General features: G+C 48.8%; 1 protein-coding gene across 1 annotated transcript in view; it reads right to left on the bottom strand.

Moving 5' to 3' along the window:
* The window catches only part of LOC308260252 (Fc receptor-like protein 5), a gene marked incomplete at both ends in the record, with an annotated part of 44,156 nt that overhangs the window by 840 nt on the left and 31,884 nt on the right, over window positions 1-11,432 (bottom strand). The window contains 7 exons of the mRNA XM_080691561.1: window positions 609-719; window positions 1,565-1,653; window positions 1,984-2,011; window positions 3,950-4,066; window positions 4,671-4,949; window positions 7,458-7,736; window positions 9,177-9,455. Of these exons, the coding sequence (XP_080547687.1) occupies window positions 609-719; window positions 1,565-1,653; window positions 1,984-2,011; window positions 3,950-4,066; window positions 4,671-4,949; window positions 7,458-7,736; window positions 9,177-9,455 (1,182 nt within the window). The remainder of the gene's footprint in view (window positions 1-608; window positions 720-1,564; window positions 1,654-1,983; window positions 2,012-3,949; window positions 4,067-4,670; window positions 4,950-7,457; window positions 7,737-9,176; window positions 9,456-11,432) is intronic.

The raw sequence follows: 11,432 nt of genomic DNA, 5'->3' as shown, positions 1-11,432 counted from the left end.
TGGACACCAAGCAGCAGGCTGCTGAAGCGGAGGCTTAGACAGAAGAAAGACCTCCTCTGGTCTTACCTGAATCTTTGTCTTTCTTTTTGGTTTTCTGTACTTCCAAGTAAACCACGTCTCCTTCTCTGGTTACTTAGAAAGAAGTTGACATTTTATTTTATTTTATTTTATTTTTTATTTTTTATTTTATTTTATTTTATTTATTTTTTATTTTTTTTGTTTTTTTTAACAATTTTTTAATTGAACATAAATAGTATATATTTACACTATATTTGGTGCCCTCCCCCCCCCATTTTCCCTTCCCCCCTCCCACCAATGGTTGTCCAGGTTAACCATATCTTATTCATAAGTTTAGATGGTAAGATAGGAGAGGAGGAAGGCCGGTCTTGATTAATAAGGGTCTACACTTGAACATGTGTAAAATTATGAAGAAGTTGACATTTTAGAGGAGGTTAAGGTGCTCGCCTCTTGTCTGAGCGATTCCCTCCTCCCGCTTTGTCCTCTGAAGGGACAGAGCCCTCCGGGCCTGTGTGTGGTCTCCTCTCCCGTCCAGCCCCGGCCCTTTCCCGCACCAACCCCACAGCGCAGCCAGCCCCTTTAGTCCTCACCATTGGCGTACACTGGCTGCAGTTCTACCCAGCCTGGTATGTTGTGGTACGTGGGTTCTTGGGGGTCCAAGTCTGCAGGGCTCCTGTGAGATACAGAGACACTGATGTTCCCTAGAAAACACAGCTGACAGATTAGCTATGATGACCACTCTTGGAGAGTTTTAACCACAGGGGGGCAGCCAAGCCTGGAACCAGAGACCTGGAATCATACACAGATGGTCTATGAAGATTGAGTTTTGAATGATGAGAGATTAATATTATCTGTTTATGCTGGCCCCATGGCCACCTGTATGTAATGGACACTGTGCCAATGCTTAGAACAACATTATAAGCTCTATTTTATCCCTATTTCATGGATGCAAAAAATGGAAGTTGCATAAGAGATTAAAGAGCCATTTTGGGGGGGTACTGGGGATGGAACCCAGGGGCATTCTACTTCCAAGCTACACCCTCAGCCTTATTTATTTATTTATTTATTTATTTATTTATTTATTTATTTATTTATTTGTGGTTCTGGGGTTCCTGGAAGCCCTTCTATCTCCGGGCTAAACTCCCAGACCTATTTTTTAAATTTTTTTAAATTTGGAAACAGGGTCTCTTAAGCCAGCACAGCTGGCTTTGAACCTGCATGATCCTCCTGTCTCAGCCTCCCAAGCGTGAGAATTACAAGCGTGCACCACCACGCCCGGCCTTTTTATTCTTTATTTTGAAACAGGGTCTCACTGAGTTGCAAAGGACCTCACTAAGTAGTTGAGACTGTCTGCAAACCACGATCCTCCTGTCTCAGCCTCCCGAATGCTGGGATTACAAGTGTGCGCCACCACGCCTGGCCTAAGTGCCATGATTTTAACCAGGCTCCTATACCTCAAACCTCCACCTTCAGAGAGATCTGAGTCTCAGAGAAACCAGTGATCAGAAAGGCTTGTAAGGACTCTGGGTGGTTTGAATACTGCTACCAGGGGCGCACTTGCCCAGAGATAATTTGTGAGCCGTGGTGTGACTCCTGAAGTCAGCCTTGGGGGATCCAACATGGCGGCCCCTCTTGCTGGCAGAGTGACAACTCAGGTGAGCAAGTTGTGTGGCTCCATCTTGGGCTCATCTCGACAAGTACCGAGGAGGCTGGCTGTGTCCAGAGCCTTCCAGGTCAGTTAAGCTCCATCACCTCAAGCCACGGATGGATTTAGTGGTCACGGTAGTCACGTAGACAACTGAGCCCATAGCCACGCAAGGATGTGAGTTAATAAGTCAGGAAGCAGCTAGAGGTGGCGGTGAGACGGTCACGGGCTCTGGGCTGTTGGTGATGATCGGGTTCAGTTCTATTTCGCTACCCCGTGGACATTTTATTAACTATGCAGGAATACAGCCCTCGTCTTACCTGGAGGGGTCAGAGGCGGCCTTTCCCCCTGCAAAGGAAGCACAAGGGCGCTGGAATCAGGAAAGGAGACCTTTACAAGGGGCACTCACAGAGACAGGAGTTTTATCACCGAAGCCTCCCTCCCTGGCTCGCTATTCCCAGACAGGTGGGGGTAGGGGAGAAAGCAAGCAACCACCAACCCTGGTGTCCAGAGGCCGGGGTTAGAATGTGAAAGGGGTCCACCATCCATAATCCTTTAACTTGGCATGTGCTCCCCTCCTCCTCCTCCTCCTCCTCCTCCTCCTCCTCCTCCTCCTCCTCCTCCTCCTCCTCCCCTCCTTCTTCTCCTCCTCCTCCTCCCCTCCTTCTTCTCCTCCTCCTCCTCTTCTTCTTCCTCTCTCTCTCTCTCTCTCTCTCTCTCTCTCTCTCTCTCTCTCTCTCCCCCTCCCTCCTTCCCTCCCTCCCTGGGAATCGAACTCAGGTGCACTCTACTGAGCTATACAACCAGCCCTTTTAAATTAAAAAAAAATTTTTTTTGCAGTACTGGGAATGGAACCCAGGGGCATTCAACCTCAGAACTACACCCCCAGCCGTATTTTTTATTCTTTATTTTTAAACAGGGTCTCACTGAGTTGCAAAGGGTCTCACCAAGTAGTGGCTGAGGTTGTACTTACACCGAGATCCTCCTATCTCAGCCTCCCAAATGCTGGGATTACAAGTATGTACCACCACGTCCAGCTTCTTTTTTAAAATTTTGTATTTTGGTGGTATTGGGGGTGGAACTCAGGGTCTTTTCTACCTCCAGGCTATACTCCCAGGTCTATTTTATACTTTATTTGGAAACAGGATCTCACTTAGTTGCTGAGAGCCTTACTAAGTAGCCGAGGCTGGCTTTGACCTGTGTGATCCTCCTGTCTCTGCCTCCCAAGCACTGGGATTACAAGTGTGTGCTATCACACCTGGCCATTTTTTAAAATTTGAAAGAGGTTTCTCATTAAGTTGCTGAAGGCCTTGCTAAGGTGCTGAATCTGCAATTCTTCTGTCCCAGCCTCCCAAGTACTGAGATCACAGGTGTGTACCACCGTGACCAACTATTAACATGGAGTGGGTTTTTTTGTTTTTGTTTTTGCAGTACTGGGGATGGAACCAAGGGGTATTCTACCTCCGAGCTACACCCCCAACCCTATTTTTTATTCTTTATTTTGAAAAGGGGTCTCACTGAGTTGCAAAGGGCCTCACTAAGTAGTAGTGATCCTACTGTCTCAGCCTCCAAATGCTGGGATTACAAGTGTGCACCACCACACCCAGCTTAACCTGGAGTTTTAAAGGTGGTGGTCCTTGCCGGGCGTGGTGGCACACACTTGTAATCCCTGCGCTTGGGAGGCGGAAACAGGAGGATCGCGCTGGTTGGGAGCCAGCCACGGGCACTGGCTTAAGAGACCCTGTTTCCAAATAAAAATATAAAATAGGTCTGGGAGTGTAGCCCAGAGCTAGAAGGGCTTCCAGGAACCCCAGTACCACCACCAAAAAAGAAAAAAAAAAAGTGGTGGTCCTTAAAAACTGCCGGCAGATTAAGAGCTGCTGCCCTTCTCAGAAACACGCTACAGACATGGTGCTCTGGGTGACAATCAGGTTCGCTTCTATTTTTAGGCAGGAAAATAAACTTAATCATCAGTGAAAATACTGTACATCTTGAAAATCAGTTAAGTAACCAAATTCTGTTTGGCATCTCTTTTTGCTTCTGTTTCTCCATCTTTCTCCTCCTCTTGTTCATCCCTGAAGTTTTTCCCGGGTACAGAGGGCGAAACACCGGACTTAGGAGATTACAGAAACGGCATCTCATCGAGGCAGCTTCTGCGCAACAGGACTGTGTCGGCAACTTTGCGTTTGGCAAAGAGGGCTTTTGAGGGGCCCAGAAGGAGAGGTGAGGGGCTGAGAGATGAACAGGGACTGAACTCTGAGCAAAGGTGCGCAGAGGGCGACCCACCTGCCTTCCTCGGGAGCCAGCAGTAGAACAGCAGAAGTCCGGCAGCAAGGCCTGCCGAGCCGAGCAGTCCCCCGGTGAGGCCCGTGGCTACAGGATCCCTTCGGTGCTCCGTCAGCCCTGGTGGGGGGTGTGCATGAGCCCAAGGGAGAAGCTTCTGGCCTTGGGCTGCCCAGAAGCCCCGAGCTGATGCCTGGGCCCAGGAGAGATTCACGCTGGGTGACCAGGCCTCCCCAGGTCTTTGTGGGGACACTGGTCTCCGTGCCTGAGGCAAGGGCTGAGGTGGACGGTGGATAACCCCACATCCACACTTGCTCCTTGTCGGCCCAAGTACCAGCACTTTGGAAACACTTGAGAAGGTGACGATTTAGACAGCCACCAGCTCTCTCAATGGACGTGACCCTGGGAAGCGCTCCTGGCAGAGCATCATGGGAATTATCACGGTCATCCAAAGGATTTTTTTTTTTTTTTTTGTGGTACTGGGGATGGAACCCAGGGCCATTCTACCTCTGAGCTACACCCCCAGCCCTATTTTTTATCCCTTTATTTTCAAACAGGGTCTCACTATGTTGCAAAGGGCCTCACTAAGTAGCTGAGGCTGGCCGTGAACCTGTGATCCTCCTGTCTCAGCCTCCCAAGTACTGGCATTATAAGCGTGCACCACTACGCCCGGCCGAAGGAAATATTTGTTCCGGATCTGCGGCCCCGGGCACGGGAAACTCACCTGAGATGTTGAGCGTCACCACCATACTGCGCTGGGCCCCCAGCCCGTTGTCAGCTTCGCAGGAGTAGTTTCCAGAATGTTCTGCAGTCAGGGAGAGGTTGAAGGATGCTCCTCCTCCTGATGGGGCTGAGCTGTTCCCCAGGGCAACATCTTCATGATAAAACTGGTACAGGATTGGGGGAGAGCCACTGGGGGACTCACAGTGGAGCTCCACCTCGTCCCCGACCACAGCGTGGGTCCTGGACGCCCTAAACGTGAGGATCGGGCGGGACGCTGGAACTGAGGGAGTGAAAACATCAATCGTGGTTTCCTTGCTGGGTGCAGTGGCGCACACCTTTCATCCCAGTACTTGGGAAGCTGGGACAGGAAGCTTGCAGGTTCAAGGCCAACCTCAGCAAATTAGCAAGGCTCTTAGCAACTTAGCACGACCTTCTTTCAAAATTTAAAAGCTTAAAAAGGGGATGTGAGGGCGACCTGGCTGCGACATCTGTCACCCTATTGATCGCCAGGGTTGATTCGGTTGAGCTGGCTGGCTAGGCGGTGTCCCCTTCCTCCCTTACCGCTCCATGTGCGTCCCTGCTGAAGCTGCGTGCTCGGTCAGAGAGGACGACCTTCCCCGAATAAAGCAGGACAGGTCTTCGGTCAAGAGTATATGAGTAGCTGAGCTCCCTGCTAGAACCTCCAAACAAGCTCTCAAAAAGGGATGGGGGTGCAGCTCAGAGATAAGACACCCCTGGGTTTAATCACCAGCACTGAAAAAAAAAAATAGTAGCTTCCACTTCTAACATATCTGTAAAGAACAAAAAGCATTATAAGCAACTGGAAAAAGTAGTCAGATCTAAATTTGGGAAAATAGCTTGAAAAAAACTGGGCATTGTGGCGCACGCTTGTAATCCCAGTACTTGGGAGGCTGAGACAGGAGGTTGCGATTTGAGGAAAACCTCAGCTACTTAGTGAGGCTCTTGTAACTCAGTGAGACCCTGCTTCAAAATAAAAAATAAAAAATAAAGCTGGGGGTAGAGCTTGAGGGTAGAATGCCCCTGGGTTCCATCCCCAGTGCCACAAAAAGAAAAGAAAAGAGATTGAAACACATATGATAGGCAAAGCTAGTTACTTTGACTATAAATAGCTTTCAAAAAAACAGAAATGAAGCTGGGTGTGGTGGCGCACACTTGTAATCCCCGCACTTGGGAGGCTGAGACAGGAGGATCGCGTGGGTTCGAAGCCAGCCTCAGCTACTGAGTGAGGCTCTTAGCAACTTAGTGAGACCCTGTTTCCAAATAAAATATAAAATAGGTCTGGGAGTGTAGCCCAGAGGTAGAAAGCCCCTGGGTTCCACCCCCAGCACCACACACACACACACACACACACACACACACACACCAGAAATGAGATGGGAGTGGTGGTGCACACCTGTGATCCCAATACTTGGGAGGCTTAGACAGTAGGTTCAAGGACTGCCTCATCAATGTAGTGAGACCTTGTTTTGAAATTAAACAAACAAACAAACAAACAAAGAGGGTGAGGGTATATCTCAGAGGTAGAATACCCCTGGGTTCCATCCCTAGTAAAACACACATACAGCCGGGCGTGGTGGCGCACGTTTGTAATCCCCGCGCTTGGGAGGCGGAGACAGGAGGATCGCACAGGTTCGAAGCCAGCCACCCGCGCTGGCTTAGGAGACCCTGTTTCCAAATAAAAATGTAAAAATAGGTCTGGGAGTGTAGCCCGGAGGTAGAAGGGCTTCCAGGAACCCCAGTACCACCAAAAAATAAATAAATAAAAAATAAAACACACATACACACGCACGTCATGGAATTCTAGGACAGAGGAGGGTGGGATTTCCATCAATTGTTTTTCCCACATTATGGGTGAAGAAACGGAGGTCGATATAGGAACGATGCTTGGTCAAGGTCACACAAACCTTCAAAGCCAAGTCTACAGCCTTCGGATCAACAGCTCTAAGCTTGCTTTTGCTATATCCCAGTTTCCCCGCACGGGGATTTAGAGATTTGGCTTTTCTAAGGGGTTGTCTCCAAACAGTTTCAAAACTTGCAGGAAGCGCTTCTCCTTTGGCAATGCACTGAGCAGCAAGAGATCAGATATCTAAACAGCAGTTTAGGGAACGGGGGAGTTTGATTGGCAGCAGATATTTCGGTTCCGGTTCACCCAGCTCTCCACTCCTTTGCACTGGCCACCCAGGCCCTCACTTTAGGGACCACTGAGTGTCTTTACTAAAGGGTTTTGCCCATCACAAACATTAACATATGATGTAAATTTTTTTGTGGTACTGGGGATGGAACCCAGGGGCATTCTACCTCTGAACGACATCCCCAGCCCTAGTTTTTATTCTTTATTTTGAAACAGGGTCTCACTGAGTTGCAGAGGGCCTCACTAAGTAGCTGAGGCTGGCAGCAAACCACGATCCTCCTGTCTCAGCCTCTCAAATGCTGGGATGACAAGCGTGTGCCACCACGCCCGGCAACATATGATTTTAATACAGAATGTAAAGAGTGTTTATATCCCTGGAACTGGAAGAAACTCAAGAGCAGAGGTTTCTAGAGCTGGGCGTGGTGGTGCAGGCTTGTAATTCCACAGGACACCTCTAGGTGGCGCTCTCCAGGCCATCCTGGTTCCTACAGCCTTGTCAACCAGGGGCTCCCTAGACTGGAGGCAGCTGGCTGGGCTAGGCTGGGCCACACCAGAAGATAGTCGGGGAGCACTGTGGCTTCTCTGGCCACTGTGGGGAGTTCTTGCTTTTGCTGCTGGCGGGCAGGGCCAACTCACCTGTGACCCTGAGTGTCACTGCATCACTGCGCTGGGCCCCCAGCCCATTGTCAGCATCGCAGGAGTAGTTTCCAGAATGATCTGCCATAAGGAAGAGGCTGAAGGACACTCCTCTTCCCAAGGGGGCTGAGATGTTCCCCAGGGCGACATCCTCATGATGAAACCGGTACAGGATTGGGGGAGAGCCCGTGGGGGTCTCGCAGTGAAGCTCTGCAGTGTCCCCCACCACAGCCTGGGCTCTGGGTGTCCTGAGCGTGAGGACAGGGCAGGACACTGGAACTGGGGGAGGAAAACCACCATCAGCTGCTTCTGCTTCAACACAGCCCTCTCTGTTGAGGACCTTTCAGGGACATTTCCTGGGTCATTTCTCATGACCTTCAGAGGTTGCGCCGAGCGCATCAGTCCCTCAGACCTCAGTAGAATGTGTGCATAGTTCTGTGTCACTTAGAGAGGCGGAGTCCACTGTGTTTGAGGAGTCCAAAAGCAAAGATTAAACTGGAACCTGGACAGCGGAGAAGTCAAAAAGACTACTGTGGCCAGGCGTGGTAGCGCACGCTTGTAATCCCCGCTCTTGGGAGGCGGAGACAGGAGGATTGCGCTGGTTCGAAGCCAGCCGCGCTGGTTTAAGAAATCCTGTTTTCAAAAAAAAAACAAAAAAAGCATAAAATAGGTTTGGGAGTATAGCCTGGAGGTAGAAGGGCTTCCAGGAACCCCAGTACCACAAAAAAAAAAAAAAAAAAAAAAAAAAAGACTACTGTGAGGCAGGTATGGTGGCGCATGCTTGTAATCCCAGCATTTGGGAGGCTGAGACAGGAGGATCACAGTTCGCAGACAGCCTCGGCTACTTAGTGAGACCCTTTGCAACTCAGGGAGACCTTGTTTCAAAATAAAGCATAAAAAGATAGGGCTGGGGGTTTAGCTCAGAGGTAGAATGTCCCTGAGCTCAATCTCCGGTCAGTATCACAAAAAAAGAAAAAGAAAAAAGAAAAAGAAGAAAAAGAAAAAGGAAAAGGAAACAGAAGAAATGGAACCCATAGGAGGATAAGGATTACAATGGGTTTGCTCTCTTTTTTTTTTTTTTCAGTACTGGGGATGGAACTCAGGGACATTCTACCTCTGAGCTATACCCCCAGCCCTATTTTTTTATTCTTTATTTTGAAACAGGGTCTCACTAAGTTGCAGAGGGCCTCACTAAGTAGCTGAGGCTGGCCACGAACTGTGATCCTCCTGTCCCTGTCTCGGCCTCTTAAGTACTGGGATTATAAGTAAGCTCCACCATACCCAACTGCCTCCCCCTCCTCTCCTCCTCCTCCTCCTCCTCCTCCTCCTCCTCCTCCTCCTCCTCCTCTTCCTCTTCCTCCTCCTCTTCTCCTTCTTTGTACAGGTTCTTGCTAAGTTGCAGAGACTGGCCCGGAACCTGTGATCCTCCTGCCTCAGCCTTCCAGAGTAGCCTGGCTTAGTTTGTGTCTTCAAAAGGTTTCACTCCAGTGTTAGTGAAGTTTTCTCTGCAAAGTCTGAAGAGCATTGCTACTGAGGAAAAGTACAGCAGGCAGAGTTGTTGGGGCAAGTTCTGGAGTGTGTAGAATCCCAAGTCCTCCAATGGAGGCGCATGGCCAGGACGTCACACACAGGGGCTTCTGTGGAAGCCGAGCTCCATCTTCCCTACTGGGAATACACAAGGCCGGTCCCTTGTGCCACTTGGTGGAAGGCCTAACTTACCCGTGACCCTGAGTGTCACAGCGTCACTGCGCTGGGCTCGCACACCATTGTCGGCCTCACAGAGGTAGTTTCCAGAATGTTCTGCCGTCAGGGACAGGTGGAAGGATGCTCCTCCTCCCGTGGGGGCCGAGCTGCTCCCCAGGGCGACATCCTCGTGATAAAACCGGTACAGGATCGGGGGAGAGCCCCTGGGGGCCTCGCAGTGAAGCTCCACTGTGTCCCCCACCACAGCCTGGGCTCTGGGTGTCCTGAGCATGAGGACTGGGCGGGATACCGGAACTGAGGGAGGAGGAAATGAATTAGTTGACAGTAGCATCTTCTTTAAAAATTAAAAATAGCTGGGCATGGTGGCGCACGCTTATAATCCCAGTATTTGGGAGACTGAGACAGGAGGATCGCAGTTTTCGGCCAGATTCAGCTACTTAGTAAGGCCCTGTTTCAAAATAAAGAATAAAAAATAGGGCTGGGGTTATAGCTTGGAGGTAGATATACCCTGAGTTCCATCCCCAGTACCGCAAAAAAAAAAAAGAAAAAATTAAAAATAGCTTCTCATTGAAAAGCAAACCAAACTCTACCCAATTACATAAAGTAAAAAATGCAAAATTCTCCCATTTTCCCCTAATCTAGTGACCTCAGGGCTGTTGATAGATTCAAAACATTTACTCCAGAATGTATCCCCATGAACTTTGTGGAGTCCTTTGGTGGGTCCTGTTTCTTAAGCACAAAGCACGTTATTCTGCCAGAAAATCCATATGGCTCTGGGCAAAGTGTCTCAGCTCACGGACAACTGGCTGGCTAATTTCAGGCTTATCTAATTCTGTTCAGTTGGTATTATAGGAAGCCACAAAGACCAGTGTTTTCCTCTCCTCCTTCTTTTCCTCATCTCATTTATTTTTGGGGGGTTGGAGATTGAACTCAGGTGCATTCTGCCTCTGAGATACCCTCCCAACCCTTTTTATCTTTTATTTTAAAACAGGGTCTCCCTAAGTTGCCGAGGGTCTTGCTAAGTTGCTGAGGTTGGCCTTGAACCTCTGATCCTCCTATCTCAACCTCCCAAAGTATTGAGATTGCTGGTGTATGGCAGTGTGCCTGGCTAAAAAATTACATTCTATTATTGAGGTAGGAAATCCAGTCAGGATCTTGAAATTATTGTTAGTTAGAAATTTGGACTTAAGCCGGACGTGGTGGCGCATGCTTGTAATCCCAGCATTTGGGAGGCTGAGACCGGAGGATCACGGTTCGGGACAGCCTCGGCTACTTAGTGAGGCCCTCTGCAACTCAGTGAGACCTGGTTTCAAAATAAAGAATAAAAAATAGGGCAGGGGGTGTAGCTCAGAGGTTGAATGCCCCTGGGTTCCATCCCCAGACCCGCAAAAAAAAAAAAAAAAAAAAGAAAAGAAATTTGGATTTAAGATAGAAAATAAAGCCGGGTGTGGTAGCTCAGCTTATAATCCCCAGGCTTGGGAGGCAGAGACAGGAGGATCGTGCAGGTTCGAAGCCAGTCTCTCTGGCTTAAGAGACCCTCTTTCCAAAATGAAAAAAAAAATATAAAACGGGCTGGGCGTGGTGGCGCACACTTGTAATCCCCGTGCTTGGGAGGAAGAGACAGGAGGATCACGCAGGTTCAAAGCCAGCCGCGCTGGTTTAAGAGACCCTGTTTCCAAATAAAAATATAAAAAAATAGGTATCTGGGAGTGTAGCCCGGAGGTAGAAGGGTTTCAAGAAACCCCAGTACCACCAAAAAAAAAAAAAAAAAAAAAAAAGAAAATTAAAAAAAATCCCTCAACCTCTTCCCCTGGGGAGCTGACATTTTTGACCAGCATTTTTCTGTTTGACTGTGACTGTTACTAAATTTTATGTGTCAGTGGGGAAACAGGAGCTGCTTCTGTGCATTGAATAAAGAAAGACTCCCTAGGGGACTGGACAAGAGATTGATTAGAAGAGATAAAAACTTTTAGGTAGAAAGGAGACAAATTGGAAAGGAAAGAAATAGCAAATAGTTCTGGCTTTTCTTTTCTAAAAATAGCTGAGAATAAGAACCCACAGCTCCGTCTTATACCATTACAGTTTTGGCGCCCAACGGTGGGGCTCTATCTCTGGCATTGTTACTGTAATGGTACCCACTTGGAATCCTAGTACTTGAGAGGCTGAGACAGGAGGATCACTGGTTCGGGGCCAGCCTCAGCTACTTAGTGAGGCCCTTCGCAACTTAGTAAGACCCTGTTTTAAAATAAAGAATAATTCCAGGAGAGAGCC

This window comes from Muscardinus avellanarius (assembly GCF_963383645.1).
Source record: "Muscardinus avellanarius genome assembly, chromosome: 3".
NCBI lineage: Eukaryota > Metazoa > Chordata > Mammalia > Rodentia > Gliridae > Muscardinus > Muscardinus avellanarius.
This window is presented reverse-complemented; position numbering and strand designations above follow the sequence as displayed.